The following is a 24,347-nucleotide window of genomic DNA, read 5'->3' on the forward strand; positions in this document are numbered from 1 at the left end:
AGAAGAGACACAGCTTCCAGAAAAGCAGCGTAACATGAGGACAGACATCACTCCGGATGGTTGTAAAGTCTGCTGACGAGCGGCAAGAAAACACTCCTTACATCAAACCTTTATGGGGGAAGCTAAATATAAACAGCAGCCTCCTCAGAGCCAATCACACACGGATGAAAGTGAGGACTAAGGAAAACTTATCGGTCTCCTTCCCAAACTGTGGTTGATGGGCTTGTTAAATTGGCTGGTGCCGAGCCAGCCTGACAGCCTGACCTCCATTTTTGAAGAGTTAATGTATACAGGGAGGGTTGCCAAGGTTTCCGGGCTCGTCACACCTGAGCTCCACATTCATTACATGTATAATTGGAATTGGATTTGATTAAATTTTCATTAAACATATAATGTGTCTTGAGGGGGGATGCAGCCTTTCCCAATGCTAGAGTTTTGCAGAATATATGTAGCAAATGATGCATGAAATTAATGGCAGCTTCTTTTGGTCAGCCATACAGCAGAGTCTAAGCAATGAGTGGCAGCTTGATAAGAAAATACAAAAAGTCAAGTATTGATCAGTAGAGTGCAGATGAGGGTAGAAGAGAAATATGCATTATAGAGGATCAACGGCAGCAGCATGTGATGTGGCTGCTGTTTGAATGAAGGATTAGCCAAGACCTGAATCTGCTCAATTCAATCAATACAGTTGAAATGCCACCATGTGTTTATGTCGGCTAAAGGAACAATAAACAAGTTGTGGGTAAACAGACTAATGATATTAATTATAGCCGGAATTATGTGACTTTTTATGTCAATAAATGTAAAAAAAAAAAAAAAAAATTAATAATTTACTGGTCTTTTTGGCTTGTTTACACAAAGACTTTGCATTAATTAGAATTGTATAACGGGGCAGGATATTTTACACCTAAACAATTTAATTTACTATCAGTTATGACATTAGAGTCATTATATGAGTTATAAATATAGGATGACACTAAACAATCTTTTATTAGCTTGAGTTTGTTTCGTTTTACTTTAGTTTTTTGAGAGCTGTAGGCGGCAAGCATATTTGTCCAGTCAATCTGTGACTAATTTGCGTTTAACCGCGATTAACTATGGACAACCATGCGATTAATCGTGAATATATATATTGATTGATTGACAGCCCTAGTATAAAGGTAATAAAGACTATTATCAGCCAATAATATTGGCCTGAGAATATATTTCTTACAGTGTCTTGAGTCCACTGAGAGTTTAGAAGCTGCAGCTTGGCAGTCAGTGAGCTCTTTAATCTATTAGAGAGTTTCAATGTCTTCACCAAGTCACACAGTGTGCAAAGCTACAGCTCTCGAAGAGATGAGGAGTTCATTTTCAAAATGGCTATACTACACTTTCTCTCCAGGCCTGCGCTGAACCTGCTGTCGGGAGTTTATTTACAGGACGCAGCGAGGAAGGAAGGGAGGGAGGAAAGACCTTAAACCTCTCATTCCAGCGGTTTAATCTTTAACTGCGAGCCTTATCAGCACCTGCTTAATGTAGAAAACAATTCCTTTAAAACCCGGAGATCATAAGATAAGTTCACAGTGGGAGTCGGGGCGACCATTTCCACAATTATGGCAGACGACTATTATCCACCAACACATGAAGTCAGCGATCATAATGACCTTCCACAGGGGAAATCACCAGAGTTCTGCTTGCACTGCACCATAAAGACTGAGGGTTAACACCGCTATCATCTATACAAACTGGAGGCTAAGCTCAACACATAATCCACATTTTATTCTTGAAAATAAATATCTATTTTAGAAATGTCCCTCTCTGTGTATTCACCCGATATCCAGTAAAGCTTTTCCAGTCCTCAAAACAATATTGCACAAAACAAAAGACATCTTCAACTAAATTTGTATTGTAACATTATTTTATAGTTCCATACATTACCTACTGTATGGAGGTTTTGGGAAGTACATACAAAACAATCACAAATCCAATGTTTTATGCTCTAGAAGACAGCTATAAGAATTGTAAACAGAGCTGATTATTATGAAACAATCAACAAATTCCTGCATACTCTCTTATTTAGAGATCTGGTGGACTTTAAAGCTGCACAATTAATGTATAAAGTAAAAAAATAAGTTGTTTCCAGAATGCATCCAGAAGTTGTTCCAAATTAGAGTGAGTCAGCTTGACCTAAAAGGAATATATTTAAATGTAAGATGATGAACAAATATAAGGTATGAACACTAGTGTGTATATTCATTTTTGTTTGGGACTTTTTGGGTATATGCAATATTGATATATTTTATTTATTTATTCTTTAATTTTTGCTCCTAATATACTAAGAGGGGTTAAATACAGCAGCTACATTTCACTGTGTACTGTGCTATGTATGTATAATGTGTGACAATAAAATTGGATTTACATTTACATTTTAGTGTGTAAATTGAATGACAAGTGTACAAAATAATGAATGTAAAAAGAGTAGGTGTAATAAGCTAAGGCTTCAGCCTACGCCTTTTCAGTCAGCATAAACTTGCTTTGATTTGTTGTTGGTATTTATTTTATCATTTATTTATTTATTATTATTATTATTTAAATGTGAATTTGAGCTGTATAAGTTGAAAACGACCAAAATAAACCAAACTAAACTAATCAGTTTAACTTCAAATGTCCTTGAAATGGTAACACCAAATGTTATTTTAAACAACATATAAAGATAATGTGATTTTTTTGTTTGGGTCTTTTGGGGTATATGTAATATACATATATTTTATTTTTTTCTTCTTTAATTTTTAGTGTATAAATTGAATGACAAGTGTACAAAATTAATTAATGTAAAAAGAGTGGGTGTAATAAGCTAAGACTTCAGCCTACACATTTTCCGTCAGCATAAACTAGGTTTGTCACTATTTCAAATGTAATGACTTATTGTTTTTTTATTATTATTATTTATGTGAATTTGAGCTGTATAAGTTGAAAATGACCAAACCAAACTAATCAGTTTCAAGTCAAATGGCCTTTAAATGGGGACACCAAATGTTATTTTGACCAACGTATATAGATAAAGTCGTCCAAGACTAACGGTGAACTGATCCGGGCTGCACAAACACGGACGTGACAGCTCTGTGGCATTTTGAGAAGATGAGATGCAGAAACCTCACACTTCCTGTCACCTCTCCTCTTCCCTCTGTCCATCCCGTTTCCCCAGAGCTGCTCGGCTGCTTCCATAGGGGTGAAATCAAGTGGAACCACAATTACCGCAGCCTCCTATATTGTTTACAGGGAGCTGTCTTCAAAAAGGACAGGCTCCTCCACCAGGCAGGAGAGACAGAGAGGGATGAGGCTGAGAGTGCCCCATGCAAAAGGTGATACATGGCGTGTCGTGTAAAAACTGCAATAGGTGACACTTTATTCCTCCGAGGAAGGAGCTGCTCAGATTGTAATATTGAGGGTAAATCCGGAGACCGTACGGTGGCTACAGTGATGTGAGGTAAGTTTGTGGGTGGACGAAGCCAAGAGCTGTCTGACGTCCGTAGAGACACACAGAGACATTGGCCTGAAGCTAAAAGACAGGAACAAACACATTGCACAAACACTGCAGTCAGTGATTGTCAACAAACACATCTCTCTTGTATTCCTTATCTCAGCTCTGCTTGATTTTAACGATTCGGGGGACTTCTTTATATCTGACTGAGGACACGTGGGTGATGTCACCGTACGGTCGCTTCCTGCTGAGCAGCAAACATGAAACAGCATTGTGTATTCACCATGGGTGAAAAAAAAATATCATAGAAACAGGTAGTTCAGCATTTTGCAGCCCACAATGTTTCCAGATAACGAGTGACAATATTAAACATATAATTTATATAGTATTACCTTGGAACAAAAGGGAATGTTTGGAACATAAGTGAGGATGGATGTCAGCAGTATAATATGGCAATCACAAGAAAAATACAGAAAAATATAATGTAACCTGAATAACCTTTGAGGACCTTGTAATTGCGATGACACTGACAAATCCTGCTATAACCTTGAACCTGTTGTGCCTGCAGGATGCTAGCGCTATGTATGTAGAACAGACTGCTAGTATGAAACGTTAAAAATAAACATGCAATACCCTTTTCAGTTAATGTGGTCATTTTCAAAAAGAATGTTTTGTCATAAAAGTTACGCAGCTATGCATATAGCAGGCTATACAACCAAAACCTAAAATAATATGGTGTCTCCCACCAACAACACAGTCTGGCAGTCAAACACTAAAAACATTATGTCCAAATCCATCGCAAGGGTATGAACAATCGACAACAGTTAATATGTTTTAATTTAGGCAGACGTGGATGTTAAAGGGGTATAATAAGATCAGGTAACTATAGTATATCATTACCAGCCTTGTCTCCTAAATATTAGGCTCCCATACAACGAAACCACATTGTGAATTACTTTTAGTGTGAAACATCATTTGTTCCAGATTATGTTTTTGTTTTTGATGTATCACAGATGTGTTTGTAATGATAGTCCACAGTTTTAAGCAAAACCATGGTGTTTTTTTACTAAACCTAACCAGGTAGTTTTGTAGTGTTTTTGTTTTGTTTCAATCTCGTAATCATTTTAACCCAAACCATGATGTTTTTTTCGCTAAAACTAAAAAGTATTTTTGTTGCCTAAACCTAAGGAAGAAGTTGTGTTGAATTGTTTTCTTTTGTTTTGTTTGTTTCAATTTACAATGTTAACCACATTTAAAACTGTTTAAAACTGCGACCATAATCCGGGGTTAAATGTGTTCCCGTCAGGAAAATCAATATCTGGTTACATTTCAACATCGACAGAACACTAAATATATGGTACGGCTGGCAAGTATATGGTTTTAATTTTTAATTTTGACAGTTCTACCAATTCATAGCAGCCATAGCTGTTTGGCCATCACTGGTTTGAGAAGGTGATGTCACAGAACAAAGTGACATCAACCCCAAGTGGGTCCCATTTGTGTTGCCCATTCTGAGCCCATGCACTAATTTTCCATTACTGACTCACCTAGGATCCACATGGGTAGCCCACTTGGGGAGGAGTCTATGTGGGACCTACTTAGTTAACCCAAGTGGGCCCCAGATAAGATGCCCATTTTGGGCCCATACCCACTTGGAACCCAGGTACCCCCAGCATAACCCATGTGGGGCCCACATAACCATCTTGGCTGAGCGATGCATACTCTATTATGATTAATGATAAAGGCTCATACAGAAGCTCATTTCAGCCTAATCCGAGCAGCTACTGGACCTCCTGAGTTAACTTTCTCCTTGCTAACGGCTTGATAGAACAAAAAAAACAGAGAAACCAGAGAAAAACCAGAAGCTGGCTTCTGCTGTGTCTGTGTGTGTCCTGCTTAATGCAGCGACAACAATATCATTACCAGTAACCTTTCCAGATCTAGACACAATGAAGAATAACAATACAGATTTCAGCACAACGCACCAATTACAGAAGCTAATGTGCAATCGTGTTAGCGAGTGAAAGATGAGCCGCCGCCGCCGCCGCCGCCGCCGCCGCCGCCTCCCCTCGCCGTGAACGCTTACTCCGTATTACACTCATGCAGAGGATCTAAAACCCTGGAGGAGAAGCTGAAGGAGAAGCTGGGAGAGGGAACAGGAGACAGAGAGAGGATTTATCTCTCCCAGCAGATGTAGAGCAGGCTCCTAGGGCTCCCAGTCAGCAGCCAGGACAGTTTACAAGCTGCAAAATAGATTGATTGTCTATGGATCTCTGTCCCCGCGTGGCTGCCAACTCCGAGCTAATTAAAGAACACTTCTCCGGAGAAACACTGAGCAGCAACCAAGCACATCCTATTCACCCTCGAGAAAACACGTTGCTTTAAACCCCTTCCCAAGAAAAACACTGCAAACAGGTGTTATAGGATAGGCCCACTGCATGTTGAGCAAAAGCTTGAGCCACAGAGATAATAGACTTAGACAGAATATTTGCATTGTGTTGTTACAAATAGGTAAATATGTTGGTGAAATTGTGTCCATACTTCCCCATGACATTCAGCTCTGAGAAGGTCAGGGATATAGAAGAAGAAGAAGGATGTTTTAAATCAGAATATTTACTGCAGAAAAGCCATTAAAAACTGAATGGCTGCAATCAACCGTTCTTGTTCAATCACATGCTGATTCTCTATAACCTTTCAGTTAAAAAGACACACAAAGGTATTCTCCAATCAGTTAATGTGTTAATAGACCCTTTTTGTGTCGACGTCACGATTATGTCATGGTTTTAGCTGGAGGCAAAACAAAGGAAAGACTGGAGGCTAATACTAGCAGTGGGCTAAAGTTACACATCGAAAATGTCATCTTGCTGCGTTGTTGGGTGCCAAAATCCAGATATCACATAGTTGAGATGAGAATGTGATTCGAGGCTCTAGCAAGCTACAATATATGCGAAACGTTTCAGCGATGGAGAGAAAGGGTTGCTAATAGTTTAGCCTTCTGCTAACCGCAGCCAATGGCTCACGACTCCATGGCTCACGGTCCATCTCTGAAACCATTTGCCTCTTTTTGACTGACTTTACTGAAGGACAGTTAACTTTAGGCATCCAAAGATTTATGCGTCCTCAATTTATCCCTTACAGCGCCGCCGTCGGCCACAAGGCCGCTGTCCGAACGGCTGGCTACTTAGCTAGCTTGCTAATCCCGTCATGCTGTCATGCAATAGGCCTACTGGTCACTCATCTGGCGACAGTACTGTGCTTTCCTACGCTGTGACAACAGTGTGTCGACGAAGCATTAAGTTAAGTTTTACTCATTTAGCGACTGGCTAGTTAGCTAGCTACCTTGCTAATTCCACCATGCTACAGAAAATGAGCCCAACAGTTGACAGCGCCGGGTCACGGTCACTTCTGCCTCACTCCTCGCCGCCAGGAGACTACTTCACCGGGAGGAGAGCAGGATAGCTAGCTAGCTTGTCAGTCTTCGGATAAGCTAGCTAGCTAACTAGCCGGTTCCGGGTAGACAAACAACAATTTAAATCAGACAACTAAAGATACAGCGTCACAGCTGCAGAGACGCCATGTTTCAGTTGACGGAAGCGAACGTTACAATTTTTCACCTCATTCAGGAGCATGAAAACAGCAACCAATGTTATTTAGTGGTAAAATTGACAAAGAGAGGACACAATGTAGGCTACTTATTGGAATAATTTACTTATATGAGGTAGTGGAACATCTACTCAAGTACAAGATTTATGTACAATTGAGGTACTTGACTTGAGTATTGCCATAACTGTGACTGTAACACAGTTTTAATGGTGATGAATCACAGTTTCCTTCCCTCTTTGTACCATGACTGAAGAGTCTACAGCCAGGATAACGGCTCTGTGAGGCTATAGGCTATACTTAGACACAGTGGTGCGAGAGCTATATGCTAACATGCTCACAAAGACAATGGCTGAATCCAAATGTGCACCCTTTGGACTTGTGGACTATAAGCCGTACAAATCTGTGAGGGTGCTGGGGATGAAATGTGCTATGAGGCAGAACTTGCTTTAAGTGATTCTTTGGATATGAACTGACCTTTTAACTCATGTCAAAGTATATTTCAGATCAGTTTTTAACGGTATTGATATTGGCAGCGTATGCAGGATTTCAACAGTTTGCCTCGGGATAAATACAGTTCTATCTTATCTTATATGTGCATATGTCTGCAGCTATACATATAGCTTTATAATACATATAGTCAGAACGCGCAGTAAAACTATCTTTTAATGAGCTGCCAAACGCAATCTTATATTCACATTAGACACTCAACTGAGGATCCTCACACCGTAGATAGACAAAAAAACACCTTTGCCTGTCTAACTTTGAATACTATAACAAATCCAAATGACATATTCTGGCGTATTATGTGCATTATCATACTGTTCTATATCAATAAAACGTTCCAAGTCAATTTATAGAGATAATCCTATGTGTAATGTTATTATGTTATAGTCAAACATCCCCCACATACATTAGATATCCTTTTAGAGAAAATCTACTAAATCTACTTCTACTAAGTAGAAGGTTATGGGTGAAAAGTCATAACACAAAATATGAAGATACTGCACCTCAGCTTAGCAAAAAAAGTACAGTAATTCCAGACAGGTAATATATTTCTATTGGATTAATAATATAATATAATAAATATAATAATTTATCAGGAGGAGTCAACAACCAAATAGGGGGGATCGCATTCTTTCACCATTTTGTAATTATTATTTTTTTTATTATTATCAGCATTACTATCATGCATTTGCTTCTTTATTTCGATGATATGTTTCTCTTCTTTCAGTTTTATTATGTTTCTGAAATTATTTTGGATTGTTTATTTAACTTGTAGCCTTGGTTCTTATTTATTATAATTCACAGTATGGTATATGTACTCCAGCTTGTACCACTGTGTGACGGCGGATGAGGGAGGTCGGTGATGGAACAAGCAAAAGAAAGAACTGCTAATGATATGAATTTTAATGTATACATGGATGGAATATTGTGGAGATTTGGGGGTGATTGGGGAGATGAGGGGGTTTGGAGAATAAGTTTTGTATTTTAGCTTTATTATTTTTGATATATCTGTAACCTTTTAGTGTTTTGTTTTTTGTCCTTTTATCTTTTTGTTTACTTATTACTACTACTGGTTTTATGATGACATTTTTACTGACTGGTGTCTGTGCCATTATGTAATATGATCTGAGTAATGAGTCAGTAATGTGTTTGCATGCATGCAGACCTACCGGTGCAGGAGTATTCGTCCACTCTGATGAAGCTGGGCAGACAGTCACAGCGGTGGCTGCCGGGCAGGTTGACACACGCCGTGTTGGACTGGCAGTAATGCATCTGTGTCGCACACTCATCAATATCTGAAGACAAACAGAGCGGATACAGTGGATTAATAACTCCCCGGCAGTTCTCCAAAGACACACTCAGGACACACAGTGAGAGTGATTCCTCGGGCGACTGATGAAGCAGGATGAAGCTCACTGAACTGCTTCAACACTATTGTTTTAATCTCATTACAAAAGCCCGGGCCCTGCGTGCCACCTCGTTGCTTGCAGTTATTAATTTGAGTCTTTCCCATCCAAAAATCACCTTTATTCATCAATCACAAACAAGAAAACTTTTTTCAAAGGATAGTTTGTTTTTGGATCCTTTGGTAGCTGCATGGTTACGGCGCATGCCACATAACCGCAATGTCGCTGGTTCGATTCCAGCCAGAGAGCTTTGTTGCGTATCATACCACTCTCTCTCTTTCCCTCCTGTTTCCAGTCTGATGCTTCTCTATCAACTATCCAATAAGAGGTAAAAATGCCAAAATAAATCATCTTTAAAAAAGAAGAAAAGAGTACCAGGCAAGCAACCTGCTGTCACAAAATGACACATGAGAGACACAGTAATTTGTAAGTCATTTTGCGTGCAATAACAACGCCTTTGTTGCTTTTGCCGTGTCGTGTATGCTATTTAGTCTGTACTGACTGCAATGCAAATGCATCCGCATGAATATGCTGCGCTCAGAGATAGTGACAAAGAATAATGAAAAGTGAGAGAGACTGCTTATGGTGGGCGGGAGGGGAGATGGATGGATCCAACAAACACAGGACTTTTAACCAGGAGACCGGTGTTCGTGTCCCAAAGTGTTGTTATTTTGAAAGTACGTTAGTGCCATTTGTGACATGTTTTCCATACTTATGTTATGTTGTTTATGTATGTATTTTATAGGGCTGTCAATCGATTCAAATATTTAATCACGATCAATCGCAAATTAATCAAATGTCCCTTAAAGGGAGATTTATTAAGTATTTAATACTCTTATCAACATGGGAGTGGGCAAATATGCTTCTTTATGGAAATTTATGTATATATTTATTATTGGAAATCAATTAACAACACAAAACAATTACAAATATTGTCCAGAAACCCTCACAGGTACTGCATTTAGCATAAAACAATATGCTGAAATCATAACATGGCAATCTCAAACTCAAGGAACCCCTTTGAAAATGGCCATGACAGTAGGTACCAGTGGATTCCTTAGGTTTTTAGTTTCATATGATACCAGTATCTTCATTCTGAGCCCGCTGCAACCAAAATATTGCAAGTTGCGTTAAAACAATTTTGAGTTATTACTGCGTTAACTTCAACAACCCTTGTATTTTACTTAGTTTACATACTTATTATAAGCCCAGCTATTAAGTTTTTCCTAAAACTAACTAAGTGGTCTTGTTGCCTAAACATAACGGCGACAGTTTGACGGTAACAACGTGGTGTTAAATGATATGCGAAAAAACTAAAATGGGTTATCATGACATGCGGAAATGCCGTGCTATTTATACACCTTCCCATGAGACCGGGTTGAGGGAAGAGATGACAAGAAAAAAAGGAAACATAAGGACCAGAAGGAAAGGAAACAAAGGAGAGATTTTAAAGAAAATGGGGAGAGGAAAGGAAAAAAATGAAATGAGAAAGGTGATGAGATAAGGACATCTAAACTGAAGAGCACAAAGGACAGCAGGGAGAGCAGCGTCTTTCTTGACATCCATAATGTTCAGCTAATATGATCCATTAGAGCCTCTCTTCATACACAGACTCGCTCTCTTCCTAATGTAGCTTGAAAGACATTGTATGAACACTGAAACGCGGAGCTCAGGGAGGCATTAGCTGAGCTGGATGACTGCTGATGAAATGGGATCGGAAACACACAAGGGAGGCGTTATGCAGAAGGGTCTAAATTTGTGTGCGTGTGTGTGTACAGTACAGAGTATTTATGTGGATGTGAGCGGCAGAGAAACCAGTTTCCTGAGGCTAACAGGCCTTTCCACCACTTAAGGGACTCTGTATGCTACACTTAGGGGAAGCAGAGAGTGAGGAGAGTATTTCCATATCCTCTCCTTGGATAAATACATTCCAGCTTTGAGGTTTTCAGCTCACACTTTCCCCTTACAACAGAATGAATTTGTATGAAGTATGTAATTGACTTACATGCAACACCCAGAGGTTTTTTCTCGGCAAATTTCATCCTTGGAGAGCGTACAGTAGGAGTGTTGAATTGCACAATCAAAGAGAGACGGATCGTGTATTCAGGCGTACAAAGCCTCGCCGGCCTTCAGCGCAAAAAGCATTGATCTGCTACATCAAAAACATGGAACTTACTCGAGTGCTTTGAGGCTGCAAAACAGTACCTGAATCCAATTTTCGAGGTGTTCTAAAGCACTACTCTGCCCTGAAAGCTGCTCATTTGATTACCCTTCATTGGCGAAAGGCGCCAAAGCGTTGTTCGGGCCTGATGAAGGCCGGCCTGTGATGTCGCAGACGTGCGCCCTCAATTATTCAAAGTCGAGAGCTCGCTGCTTTTGTCAGCTTCCACTTAAAGCGGGAAAAGCATCAACTGTCGAGATTGACGCGTGATGAGGCTTTCTGATCTCTGTCGTTCCAAATGGTCCTGTAGCCACTGTGTCTGTTACTGTGTGTGTCTGACTGTCTGTGAGTGTGTTCGCCCTCTGCAGCCTCCTCTGGGAGTGTCGTAGCAGGTGAGGTCTGCTGACAGAACTGGATCTGTCATTTCACACAGGGGGGAGAATTCATTTTTCTGGATCTGCCGGTGTGTGTCTCTCTCTCTCTGTCTCTGTCTCTGTCTCTTCCTCTCCCCTCCACCTCAGACCTCCTTCTCCTCCCACCTCCTCCCACTGAGCTCAGTTTCTTCATCTCTCTGCTGCTTTATTCATGCTGTGATGTAGGTCAGGGCTGAGGAGGGGGACAGCTAAAAATAAGGCAGGATAGGACTCTCTGTGTGCATGCACATGTGTGAGTGTGTGTGTGTGAGTGTGTGTGTCTTTGCACCAGCTCATTCCTTTGTGTGTATTTGTGTGTTTGGTGGAGAGAGAGAGAGAGTGCATACATACAGAACACATACCTTTAAATAGATCTATTTAACTGTTGTAGTTTTACACAGTTCTCACTTGCTTGTATATTTTCTAATGGCAATATCAATCAATTGTCTGTCAATCGATTAAAATATTTAATTGCATATACGCCTACTAAGTTTGAACAGATAAAAATGTGTGATTAATTTGCGATTAATCACAATTGATCATGGGCAATCATGTGATTAATTGCAAATTAATAACACATTTTTATCTGTTCAAAGTTAGTGGGCTAATGTGCTTTTTTTATGCAAATGTATGTGTGTATATGTATATAAAATTGGAAATCATTTAACAATGACAAATATTATCCAGAACCCCTCACAGGTACTGCATTTAGCATTAAAAATCATAATCATAACATGGCAAACTGCAGCCCAACAGGCAACAACAGCTGTCAGTGTGTCACCCATTGAACCCATTTACATTCACATATCTGGAGGTCAGAGGTCAAGGGACCCCTTTGAAAATGGCCATGACAGTTTTTCTTCGCCGAAATTTCGCATAAGTTTGGAGCGTTATTTAGCCTCCTTCGCAACAAGCTAGTATGACATGGTTGGTACTGATGGATTCATTAGGCTTTCTAGGTTCACAAGATACCAAAATCTTCACCTTAGCTTTAAAACCAATCCCACCACCTGCTCCAAAACCTAGCTTGCGTAAATGCATTAAAGAGCAAAATTGCATTTTTTTTCTGTTTGTATTTTTAAGTTAAACTTACTACCTATTTTTTCTTTTTATTTATATATTTGATTATAATGTTGCGACGTTACACAGCTCTGTATACACATTTCTTTAATCAAGTCAATATTTACTTATCGCACAAACATGTTTAGTTTTTATTTCACACTAGCTTTGACTAAGTAAACGTATGTTTCCCATGCCAATAAAGTCCCTTTGAACTGAATTGAATTGAACTGAATTGAATTGAGGGAGAGAAAGAGAGGGACTGTGTGTCTGGATGTTGTGTGTTTAGAAGCTGAAAGGCAGAAAGAGAGAAGACTCTTCATACTTATGTGTTTGTGTTTGTGTGTGTGTGTCTGTGTGCATGCTTGTGTGCATGTACGTGTGTGTGTACGTTGGAGTGCACGTGCACACTACTACTGTATCTGCATCACCCCTTACTATGCAGAGGTTAATGGAAACAGATTTCCATCCAACAGCAATATTGTGCCCTGCTGACTGAAGCTCCTTATTTTGTTTACTCAAATCAACCCAGATTGTGTGTGTGTGTGTGTGTGTGTGTGTGTGTGTGTGCGCGTGCGTCCAGTAATGTGGTCCAGGACTTCAGCCACGGCAGCTGATCAGTCTCTTTGAGCAGCTCATTTCTTGGTCTGTTTGAGGCCGACTGTAAGGCTCTGCAGCCTCAGAATGAGAGAGAGATGGAAACACATCCAGAGATAAATACCTCTTTACACTTCAAACACATTCAGATTCTTTCCTCGTTTCCAAAACATGAAACTTTGGCGCTTGGTTAAGACAACGAAACGAGTACATTTGTGTGTGTTTGTGCACTCCCATGCATGTTTTCTAAAGTTTTCCCACTCAACAATTCAAGATTGTTAATCAATTGTCTTTCCTGTTTTCAATTTCTCACTCAGCGGGGTGTTTCCATAAACTCATGAACAGAGTTGAATTTGATTGTAAGATTGAATGGAGTTTGGCAATGGAACAATTGATTTGGTGCCAACGCAAACCTCAGATATTCATCGTTAAACATGGAACACTGCTCAGCTAAGAAGGAAATATGAAACTTTGGTACATAAACTCCTAATTCCAAATATTAAAAGTTAAGTATGTTAACAGAGTCTAGAAGCTCAGTTTAACTTAGAAATGAGGTGCTGGGAAGAAAAAATAAGTTGTGCTCTTTGAAAGTCCTGTCGTTTATTTCTCATTTGAACGTTTGGATTATTATATGTGCTGTCATTGATTCAGTAGTATTTGCACCACCACAGGTATTGTTTTGATGATGATGAGCTTCTTTGGTTGATGAACTCGCTGCTTTGTAGAATCAGAATCTGATTTATTTTTCCAAGTACATACATACAGTACATGTAATTTGACTCTGGTTTTATGCAGCTCTCTCGATGTTCTTACACAGAATAGAAATAACAGCTATGAAGATTAATGACCAACATTAAAATAAGAATACAATAATAAAGTGGTGGATGGTTGATGGATGGTTGTGGCAATATTACATCTGCTGCATTCAGGCTAATAGAGCTCACTTGTGTCCAGCGGTTACATTTTTGAAATTGCGAATATTTGCATATTTATTGGTTCTGGATTTTTCAATAAGGGAGAATGAGTTGATGTAATTTTAACAAGATCATTTAACTTCCAGTAGAGTTTAGAGTGTAATCTGTAGTATCAATGCATCTAAATCCAAAATAAAACAAAATTCAGCCTCACTTCCAGGGCATCAAATACCCTCAGCGTCTTAATACTGACACACAAGGCACCCTTTAGTGTCAGTATGAGACGCACTAGGCATTTAAATAACTCCTAATAACCCATCCGTGTCATTATTAGACGCTCAGAGTAACTGATGTCGTATTAAGAACAAGAATGTCTGCTAAGTGCGGGAGGGAGAGCTGGTGGATGGGTCAAACAAACACAAGACTTTTACTCTGGGTACCAACATTTGTGTCCCGTGTGAAACCAAAAGTTGAGTTATATTTTACTGACAACGTTATGTCACGTGACACTACGGCACTGAGACGCATGATGTTATGTCCATAGCTCAAGTTAAGTAAAAAACGTTCTCATTTTAAGCCAAACCATGATGTTTATTCTAACTGCCACTGTTACACAACGTCAACCACACGCGAACCTTCGGCATCAAGATACCATTCAAAGGCTTTATCTGCCGTCACAGTGACCCCGGGGGCCTCTGTCCAAGCGGGGATAATATGACAAGAAGGGGTTGAGATCACGTTGCAAATTCAGTGTCTGCAGATGCCTCAGTACAAAAACAAAGCTGCTAAAACTCTGGATTGCTCGTCCCTAACTGACCCGCATCGCCACAACACAGCACCATTTAATAATTCATGAGCACGACTTCAGAGAAAAGTGACTCCTGACTTGACCAGAGCTGCTTCCATCCAAATGTCATCACCCGTACTGATACGTATCTCATCACTCTCTCAGCAGATGTCTCCTTCGCACGCACGCACGCACGCACGCACGCACGCACGCACACACACACACACACACACACACACACACACACACACAGACACACACACACACACACACACACACACACACACACGCACACACACATACACAGCAATCAGCATTCCCCTCTTCTTTGACCTCCCTCGCTCTCTCTCGCTCTCTCTCTCTATTTTCCTGTACACAGACGTTAATCTCATCCAGCAATTACACACTAAGATAACTGAGGCTTGCACAGAGCATTGCTTTCAAAATACTACAGGCACACACACACGCACACACACACACACACACACAGGCTGTGTTGAAAGAGAGATGGGGTATTTCATTTTTTCCTCTAATGCATTTTGTGTAAACAGATAATCAGTTTTTTTTTTTTTCATTTGAGTTAACTGAAAACACAATAAACATCCGAAACAGTGTGAGTGAGAAAAAAAAAATAGAACGATTACACAGATTATTATGTCTGTGTGCACGTCAATGATATCAAAATGTATGAAATTACAACATTAAACTGAACAGCACCAGTTTGAGTTAACTTTTTTGGCTGCAGACGATATTGTAACTATGTTGGGGAAGTTACTGGGTTACAACATTGTGAATGCTTTTTTTCCAGTAATAATAGGGTAAGCCAAATTCAGTTATTACATTACATTTACCAATCCCAGTAACGGTCCTTTACTCCACATTAGTTTGGAGGGTCATCAGTCTCTGAGCGTTCAGTGCAGAGAACGGTCTGGGAGAAAAAAAGTTCATGGTTTGTGTTAAAATAATAACGTAAAGTCAGCGATTACTTTTGATCTCACACAGGACACAAAAGCGGTCTACGGTGAAAAGTCTTGTTTCTTTGACCCACCCACCAACAACGCTCCCACCCGCCCTTTTTGGACTTTCTTGCTTGTTATACTCTGTTATTATTCCACGTAACTTTCATACCAGGTTGCTCAATATACCACGTCACTTGCTCTGACCGAATTCAAAAACGTTGACATCCAACTAGGGCTGTCAAAGTTAACGTGATAATAACGCGTTAACGCAAATTCATTTTAACGCCACTAATTTCTTTAACGCATAACGTAATTTGCGATTTTTTGGTTGTAGCGGGCTCAGTTTTAAAGCTAAAAAGATACTGACATCATATGAAACTAGAAAACCTAAGGAATCCATTGGTACCAACAATGTCATATGAGCTTGTCGCGAAGGAGGCTGAATAACACTCTAAACTTTGGCGAGGAAAAACTCTCATAGCCATTTTCAAAGGGGTCCCTTGACCTCTGACCTCAAGATATGTGAATGAAAATGGGTTCTATGGGTACCCACGAGTCTCCCCTTTACAGACATGCCCACTTTATGATAATCACATGCAGTTTGGGGGCAAGTCATAGTCAAGTCAGCACACTGACACACTGACAGCTGTTGTTGCCTGTTGGGTTTGAGTTTGCCATGTTATGATTTGAGCACATGTTTTATGCTAAATGCAGTACCTGTGAGGGTTTCTGGACAATATCTGTCATTGTTTTGTGTTGTTAATTGATTTCCAATAATACATATATACATACATTTGCATAAAGCAGCATATTTGCCCACTCCCATGTTGATAAGAGTAATAAATAGTTGACAAATCTTCCTTTTAAGGTACATTTCGAACATATAAAAAATTGTGTGATAAATCATGATTAACTATGGAAAATCAGGTGATTGAATATTTTAATCGATTGATTAATCAACGTATTTTCATTTTTTTCCTGTAGTAATCGGGCTAAGAATACACCTTAAATAACTCCAAAGATGCCTTGTTACTTTTGTGTCTCCACACAGTCAAGAATCACTTGGGTTTTGTTCAAAGCTGAACTTGTGTGTGTGCTCACCAGGGCTGAGAGTTAGGCAAACTTTGTTCATGTAACATCAATCAAACACTGTTTTCTATTACTGCCTGAAGCAGAAACACTGACGTCATTCTGAGTCACGGCATATACAGTACATGACCCCCAATTATTTTTGCAAATGCACATTACAGTAATTTGAGTTTTCAGCAATCTAGTTTTGCTATGGTTTTAAAGTACAACCTTAACCATGTGATCCTATACTCCCACACGTGCAGCTGAAACGCATCGCAGACTGTAATCAGCAGAGCAACAACTGTTATTAACTCCTATGTGAAATAAAAATAAAGCACGCTTCTTCGCTGTTGTGTCGCGGAAACGTGACTACAACCCGTCTTGGACCAAAACAAAACAAATGTCTACACACGGTGTTAAATAGTTTTATATCAGCTGCTATCCTGGGTAAAGTAAGAGGCTGATGTTTCCTTGATGAGGTCATGAAGAGTGCTGACTCTAACCTGCTTCCATCTTCATAAAAATTCAAACAAACACATACGGTTTCATTGAATTTTGCTGTGTTGTCAGCAAATCTCTCATTCATCCCAATATGTCTGTACCCACAGGAATCCTGTCTCTCCGGTGCAAATAAAACCTAAAATCGTATCAAGGTTTTGATGCTGTTACAACGCATGCATAATGTATGATCATCACGCTCAATTTCAGCATTTCAGCTGGCCACCTCACTGTTCTTCTTATTGGTTTAGAAACTTTTTAAACTTTTTTCTTCTTCTTCTTGTGTGTCGGCTGATTGACAGGCAACGGAGCGTAATGCAACGCCGTCCTGATATGAAAACTCTCAGAAACGAGGATAAAAGAAAATGTTTCTTCTCATCCCTGTGTGATTGACTTTCATCCCTGTGTGGACGATGTTTTTCATACTGTCGGCGGGAAAATGGCCTCCTCTGAAGGAGGAAATTAATCTCATCCCGCAATTACATAGCAGGATAATTGAGTCTTATACACAGCATTGCTTTCAACAACTTTGACTTGTGAAGGAGGAAAGTGAACCTAGATATTCCCCACTATGCTCCTATTCTTCCTACGGCAGTGGGGAACTTAGAGCGCCAGCACAAAGTTGAAAAGAACTGTAGTATTATGCTTTAATATGGACCGAGACACGGAGGGTACCAAACGATTCTCATGACGGGGGGACTTCATTTCCACAATGAGGGGCGCACAGAGGCAGAACTCAATGACTAAACTCTCTTATCAATCCGTGCTGTAAACAAATCAAACACAAAAAAAACCAACAACAATCAACATGCAGCGCATGGATGCTGTGTGTCTCCTTTTGGGAGCCAGAGGAGAATAGGAACTACTGATGCATTTAATTAGGGAGCCTTTAGAGAGCAGCAGCCCTTATCGCCATCCTTGTCCTTCTGGAAGACGCATACAGAGCAGGAAGTGCTCTGGTTGAGCAGATTAGAGCTTGCTCGAAGAACACGCGGCCTGTCAGAGAACAGCCCGTGGGTATAGGAGAACTGAATGATGGTGTGGTTCTCTATCAGGGAGGAGGAAGCAGCGTGAGCACGGTGGTGGTTTAATCTGCCCGTCACTCCGCAACTCCAACGAGGAAGCTGCCATTCACCGAGCTGCACACTGACAGACTTTCAGACGGACACTCTGAAGACTGAAACTGTGACAGAGTCCTTCTGTCAGGCAGAGCGGAACAGTTTACCTAGATGACAGGTGCTATGTGTGTGTGTGTGAGACTGCTGGGTGTTCACACAGGTATATTTACTGCAAAGCTTAGAAAAGTACTCTTGGGTGCCCACTAACTGAAATAAATCCATATATCAGGCAGGCGAAGGCGGTGCCGTGTGCACCTCTCCTCACAGTTTAACGGATTACTGCACAGCGGAGGTCGTATTGTTGCGAGTGAAATCCTAAACGCAAACTTAATTTGCTTTGTCGAAGCGGAAAGATTTATATCACAGAAGACAGACACAATCCACTGTAGCGGTCTCTGGTGTTTTACAATGAAATATTATCAGCGTAGAGGATGAATCCACACAGCAACCAAACACAGCTCATCCACACAGAGTTATAAAGACAGATATAGTATAAAGTTCTGCTCCTCTATTTCAGAAACTCCAGATTCTAACTATTTAAAACATCAATATTTTCCAAATATGTGTTTTGATTTATAAGATACCTTCTTGTGAAGGGAATATTCCTGAGCAGTTCAAGACTTATTTTAAAGGAAATTCTAAGGTCCATTCTTACTCAACTTGTCAATCTTTAGATCTTCATCCTCCTAAATTTCTCATTAGTAGAGGTCAATTTTGGATGAGATTTAGAGGTAGCAAATTATGGAGTAACTTTTCACATCTATCAAAAAACTGTTAATCAGTTAAAGGTCCCATATCATACTAATTTTCAGGTTTGTGTTTGTATTTTGTGTTTCTACTAGAACATGTTTACATGCTTTAATGTTAAAAAAAAAATATATTTTCCTCACACTGTCTGTCTGAATATACCTGTATTCATGCTCTGTCAGAAACGCTCCATTTTAGCGCATTTCAACGGAATGGCAACGGAATTGCGTTGCTAGGAAACAGCTTGGGTCCATGTCTACTTCCTGTCAGCTGATGTAATTCATTCACATTTAGAATGTTTTAGTTTAAAACCGTGTAATGGTCTTAAATATTGTGGATTTGTGACATCACAAATGGACAGAAATCCGGCTTGTTTCAAACACACAGTTTCTGAATATGGGCTGTATGTATTTCTCTGTGGATTCAGTGTTTTGATACTTACACAGTACTTATATATCACTTAAACCTGCTTTATAATAAAAAAGACATGAAAATCTCACTTTTTACAATATGGGACCTTTAAATGTTTCAAAAGATGCTTAAAGGGTCATTTAACTGCTGTTTTGTAACTGATTTGCCCCATATTGTCCATGTATGATTTTTTTCTTTTTTTTTTCCACTCACAGTGTGATGTATTACTATTGCTTTGGAGTCAATGTAGGTATTTAACCAATATCCACACACAAATATAATCCTGTGTTTTATGTTGTACTAATTGTTTGTTATCACAATTATGTAGTCATTATATCTGTATAGTAATCCATTGTTCTCTATAACATTGTGGAATTTTAACACTATTTAGGTGGAGACTTCAAATAAACCCAGTGGGTTTTTTGCCTCTTCTTGCACTGTTTATGATTACTTTTTGTTATATTTGTCTAATCTTAATTTGTGCAAAATAAAAAAAAAAATAAACAAAGTTTTCCTGTTGCAGACTCAGTGTATCTGAGGTTTACCTTCCTTCATCGCAAAATAAATTATGTAAGAACAGAATGACCATTTTCACCTGTTCAGCACATTGCATGCTTACGTACAGTAACAGTAAAAGTGGACACTATGGGGTCTTTCAGATCACAGTGAGACAATGTGTCATGCACTAGGTCACAAAGCCAAGGTGTACATACTTTTTTTATCAACTACTTTGAAGGTGGTGAATCACATACCTCACATATTAGTGCTTCCTGTGCCTGTCTAAGGATATATTTTTAAAAATATATTACAGTACCTGTCTATAAAGCACTCAGCGGTCTGGGACCTAAATGCCTCTCTGAGTCACTCGTATGTTACGAAGATTCCAGACCCCTCAGGTCAACTGGAAAGAGCAGGTGTTCACTTTTACTTTTAGACAAGTGAGTCAACTTTGGGGTAAAAGGAAGAGCTCACCAAAACTGAAAAAAAAATGTTGTTCTATACTCATACGGGTCAGTTGAGCAATAGCTCTGAGTCAGCTTTGCAATGACTGGACTAGCATTGACATTGCCAGACAACGGGCGAGGACCAAAATGCCTCAGGACACAATTGGATAGACCTACAACCAATTAGAGCAACGGAACTTGTGTCGTAGCGCTGAGCAACAGAAAAATGTAAACAGAGTACAGCGTGCAGAGATGAGCGGTGATGGTGTAGCATCAATAATTATCGATTCAATATGTCTGTGATTGATATGTTTTATTTGCTCTGATAGACGCCGCATTTGCGATTTTGGTCTGGCGATGTCAGCGGCTTCAACAGGAAGTTCCACATCAGCTGCAGCCATGTTGGTTGTTTTCCAAAACGCCTCAACGGCGCTCTTCTTTACAGTCATCGTCTCAAACAAGCCCCATATTAGATCAACGGTTGTGAGCGGCCCGTCAGATCTCAGGTTGTTGGAAATCTGTCCAAAGCGGTGGTGAACCAGCCGCATCTTCCAGAGCAAATCAAACATTAGCTTGCAGATTTGTCTGGTTCCCCAGCAACCTCTTGGCCCCTAATTATGGTGAATTATTTTGTACATACTATCCCCAGAGAGGGGAAATTGTAATTATTCATGGGCAGCGGTAAATAAAATGTACGTTAACAATGAATGAGTATTCTTGTGCATATTGTTTTATGTGTATTGTTAGTCTTTTGATAACCATACCTATGAGTGTGGAGCTGGTATGTTACAATTGTGCTTAACATATTTGGTAACCCTAGAATTGCATGCATCCCCAGCTTGCCCCACCCAATTTATAATGGTCTAGAACCACCTCTGCAGAGGCATAAGCCGAGATGCACATGTGGATCCTTGCACATTCACTGAGACACACACACACACACGAAGTTGTTCCGGTGAAAGGCTGATAATCAGAAGTGGTGCAGATGCTGTTGTGTATGAAGACGGGGTAAGAAGCTGAGAGGTAAACACAGATGCTGCCAGAGGAAAACTGAGAAAAGCTGCCAGCAGTAGTGCTGAGCTGAGTACTCATGATTCATTAGTACTTTTTTCCTTTGTTTTCAGGGCAGCTGCAGTCCTGCGGACCAATACATGTAATCACAAAAACACACTTTGTTTGAATACCTCGAAGAAATCAATGTCCCTCTACTCTCGGACTAAAGGCGAGGATGCTTCCGAGAGTCCCGCACAGGGCTAAAACTTCAACCCAAAGCCTGATTCTGGCTATTTTTATTCAGGCCCGAGGAGCTCAAAAACATTTTAGGCTCGAACCTGGCACAACATTGTAATGTCAAAACTCTCTGCTTTCCCTTTCTCCCTATAGGACACACCATCAAGCCCTCCAACCTACATTACATGACGAAATAGGTTGCTTGTTAGTGCTTTCCAAACCGGCCCATATTGTTTTCTGATCTACCACCTCTATAGGAACCAACATTGACTGCTGGTGAGGATGATGTAATACTACTTTCCTCTTTGCGTCTGAGAGATGACATGTCATTACACAGACCCAGAAGAGGTTGCTTGCTGGGAAAGAACAAAGGACCAATGTTGTTGTTTTTCTGCTGAGGTACTGTCTCAAACATAGACACCAGATTTGTATATTCCCCTGAGAAACCTGAAACCTATGAATCTAAATATAAAGTCAACAAACTGTGCAAAGAAACCTCAAATAAGCACAAAATATAATGCCCATCGGTTTATTGGTCAAAACTACCACCTCATCACCAAATAAGAACGGATAAACTACCAACTGACAAAGTATAGCACAAATAATCAGTGCTTTTGACTGGTTGACTGGGTTTCAACAAAGATATGTGCAGCCTGGCTACACACACACACATCACACACACACACATCACATATACACACACCTACTCCGAATGGTACTTTCGAGGTTGTTTAAACAAGGGACAAAAATGCAATTGACCATTAAGCAGATTTGATCCCGGCACTAATACAGCTATAATTATGGGCTCACTCACCCCTGTGCAACGGCCTCAGCTTGAAAACCATTGCGCTCTTGTTTAATGTGCATGCCCTCGAGCCAATAGCAGACCGTTAAAAAGGTGTTGCAGAATAATACACTTCCACTTCTTTGTATGAAACCACTGAGTGGTCAAAACCCAGAGGACACTGTTGGACGACTCCAAAGGAAGTTAAATAAAGGAATCCACTCATTTTAGCTGACTGATAAAACTCAATGCTCTGACCCTGTGCCCAATCCTCTATATAGCTTCATTAGAAAACAATATGAATCTTCCGAAATGAGCATCCTTCAGTATGGTTTCCTTGTTGGTGCCCACAATTGTCTGTGGGATGCAAAATACATACTGTTTTTTCTTTTTTTTTCAAAATAAAATTCCATGTCCAAAGGTAATGTACAGTTTTCGCTCGTTACATGTTAAGTGTTTTTTTTTTCCAAATAAACTTCCATGTTCACAGGAAACATACAGTTTCCCATTGTTACAGGCAGTGTTTTTTTTTTGTTTTAAAAAAAAAACTTGTTATCATATTAAACAGTTTCTGCTCTTTACATGCATAGTGTCTTTTCAAAATAAACTTCAGCACAGGAAACATACAGTTTCCGCTCCTTACATGCGCAGTGTTTTTTTTCAAAATAAACTTCACAGGAAATATACAGTTTCTGTTCTTTACAATCATAGTGTTTTTGGTTTTTCTTTTAAAATAAACCTCCAATGTAGGTTTACTTAGTTTTTAGGTTTACTTGGTAAGGTTTAAGCAACAAAAGTATTTGGTTAGGGTTAGGAAAAGATGATGCGTTTCCGGTTAAAATAGGTATGTTTGTTACGTGACTTACGTATGTGACGTTAGTTAAGTATGTTAGTTACATAACAAAAGGTCAAATAAGTCAACGTTGACTTGTTTTCACACGGGACACAAACGGCGGCCTCCTGGATGAAAGTCTGTGTTTGTTCGACCCGACCATCCTCCCACTGACCAAGCGCGGGAGAGTGAACAGGTTGTGTCAACACATAAATACTAGGTGAACTGGTCAGAGTTAGTCCGTCTGCTACGGCAACAGCTTGTCCACCATGATGATGAAGTAGTAGACTGACTGTACACATTTAGACCAAAGATTAGCCAACATCACACAGACAACATGTTCTTCTCACTTCTCCCCACTGATTAAACACTTCCTAAAACAATCAGAACCATAAAGCAGCAAAAAAAAGCTTATTAAATAAAAACTGTCTCACCAGTTGGCCTTGATGTTGTGAGATTAAGATGACAAAAAGCAAGTTTGCAAGTTGTTCTCCGAGACGTCACTAACTAGATGAAGAAAACCTCCAGAAAAACTCGCCTCCAAAACTCGTTTGTGTGCATTTTGGGTGTTTTCTTTACATCGGTCACATTGTGTTTCCACCATGTCTACTGTTTTTTACATTTTTCCCCCCAGGCACAGCCAGCATGCATTACTATTCTACGAGCTGCATCAGTCTCACACACACACACACACACACACCCTTGATTGACCCTGTGCTCAGGACTGTGGGCAGGGCACAGCAGCAGATGGTTGAATTTAGCTCTCATTGTGTCAGGTTGCAACACACACTCACACACACACTCACACATGCACGCATACACACACACACACACACACACACACAC

General features: G+C 39.9%; 1 protein-coding gene and 1 long non-coding RNA gene across 2 annotated transcripts in view; one reads left to right on the top strand and one right to left on the bottom strand.

Annotated features, from left to right (window-relative positions):
- Positions 1-24,347, bottom strand: part of LOC119500673 (protein kinase C-binding protein NELL1-like) — a 384,179-nt gene that overhangs the window by 97,576 nt on the left and 262,256 nt on the right. Inside the window, exon 13 of the mRNA XM_037790521.1 lies at positions 8,740-8,865. Within this exon, the coding sequence (XP_037646449.1) occupies positions 8,740-8,865 (126 nt within the window). The remainder of the gene's footprint in view (positions 1-8,739; positions 8,866-24,347) is intronic.
- Positions 19,610-20,230, top strand: LOC119500687. The gene is made up of 2 exons (XR_005209671.1): positions 19,610-19,957; positions 20,103-20,230. It is a non-coding gene; the product is annotated as an uncharacterized LOC119500687 (long non-coding RNA).

This window comes from Sebastes umbrosus, chromosome 2, assembly GCF_015220745.1.
Source record: "Sebastes umbrosus isolate fSebUmb1 chromosome 2, fSebUmb1.pri, whole genome shotgun sequence".
NCBI lineage: Eukaryota > Metazoa > Chordata > Actinopteri > Perciformes > Sebastidae > Sebastes > Sebastes umbrosus.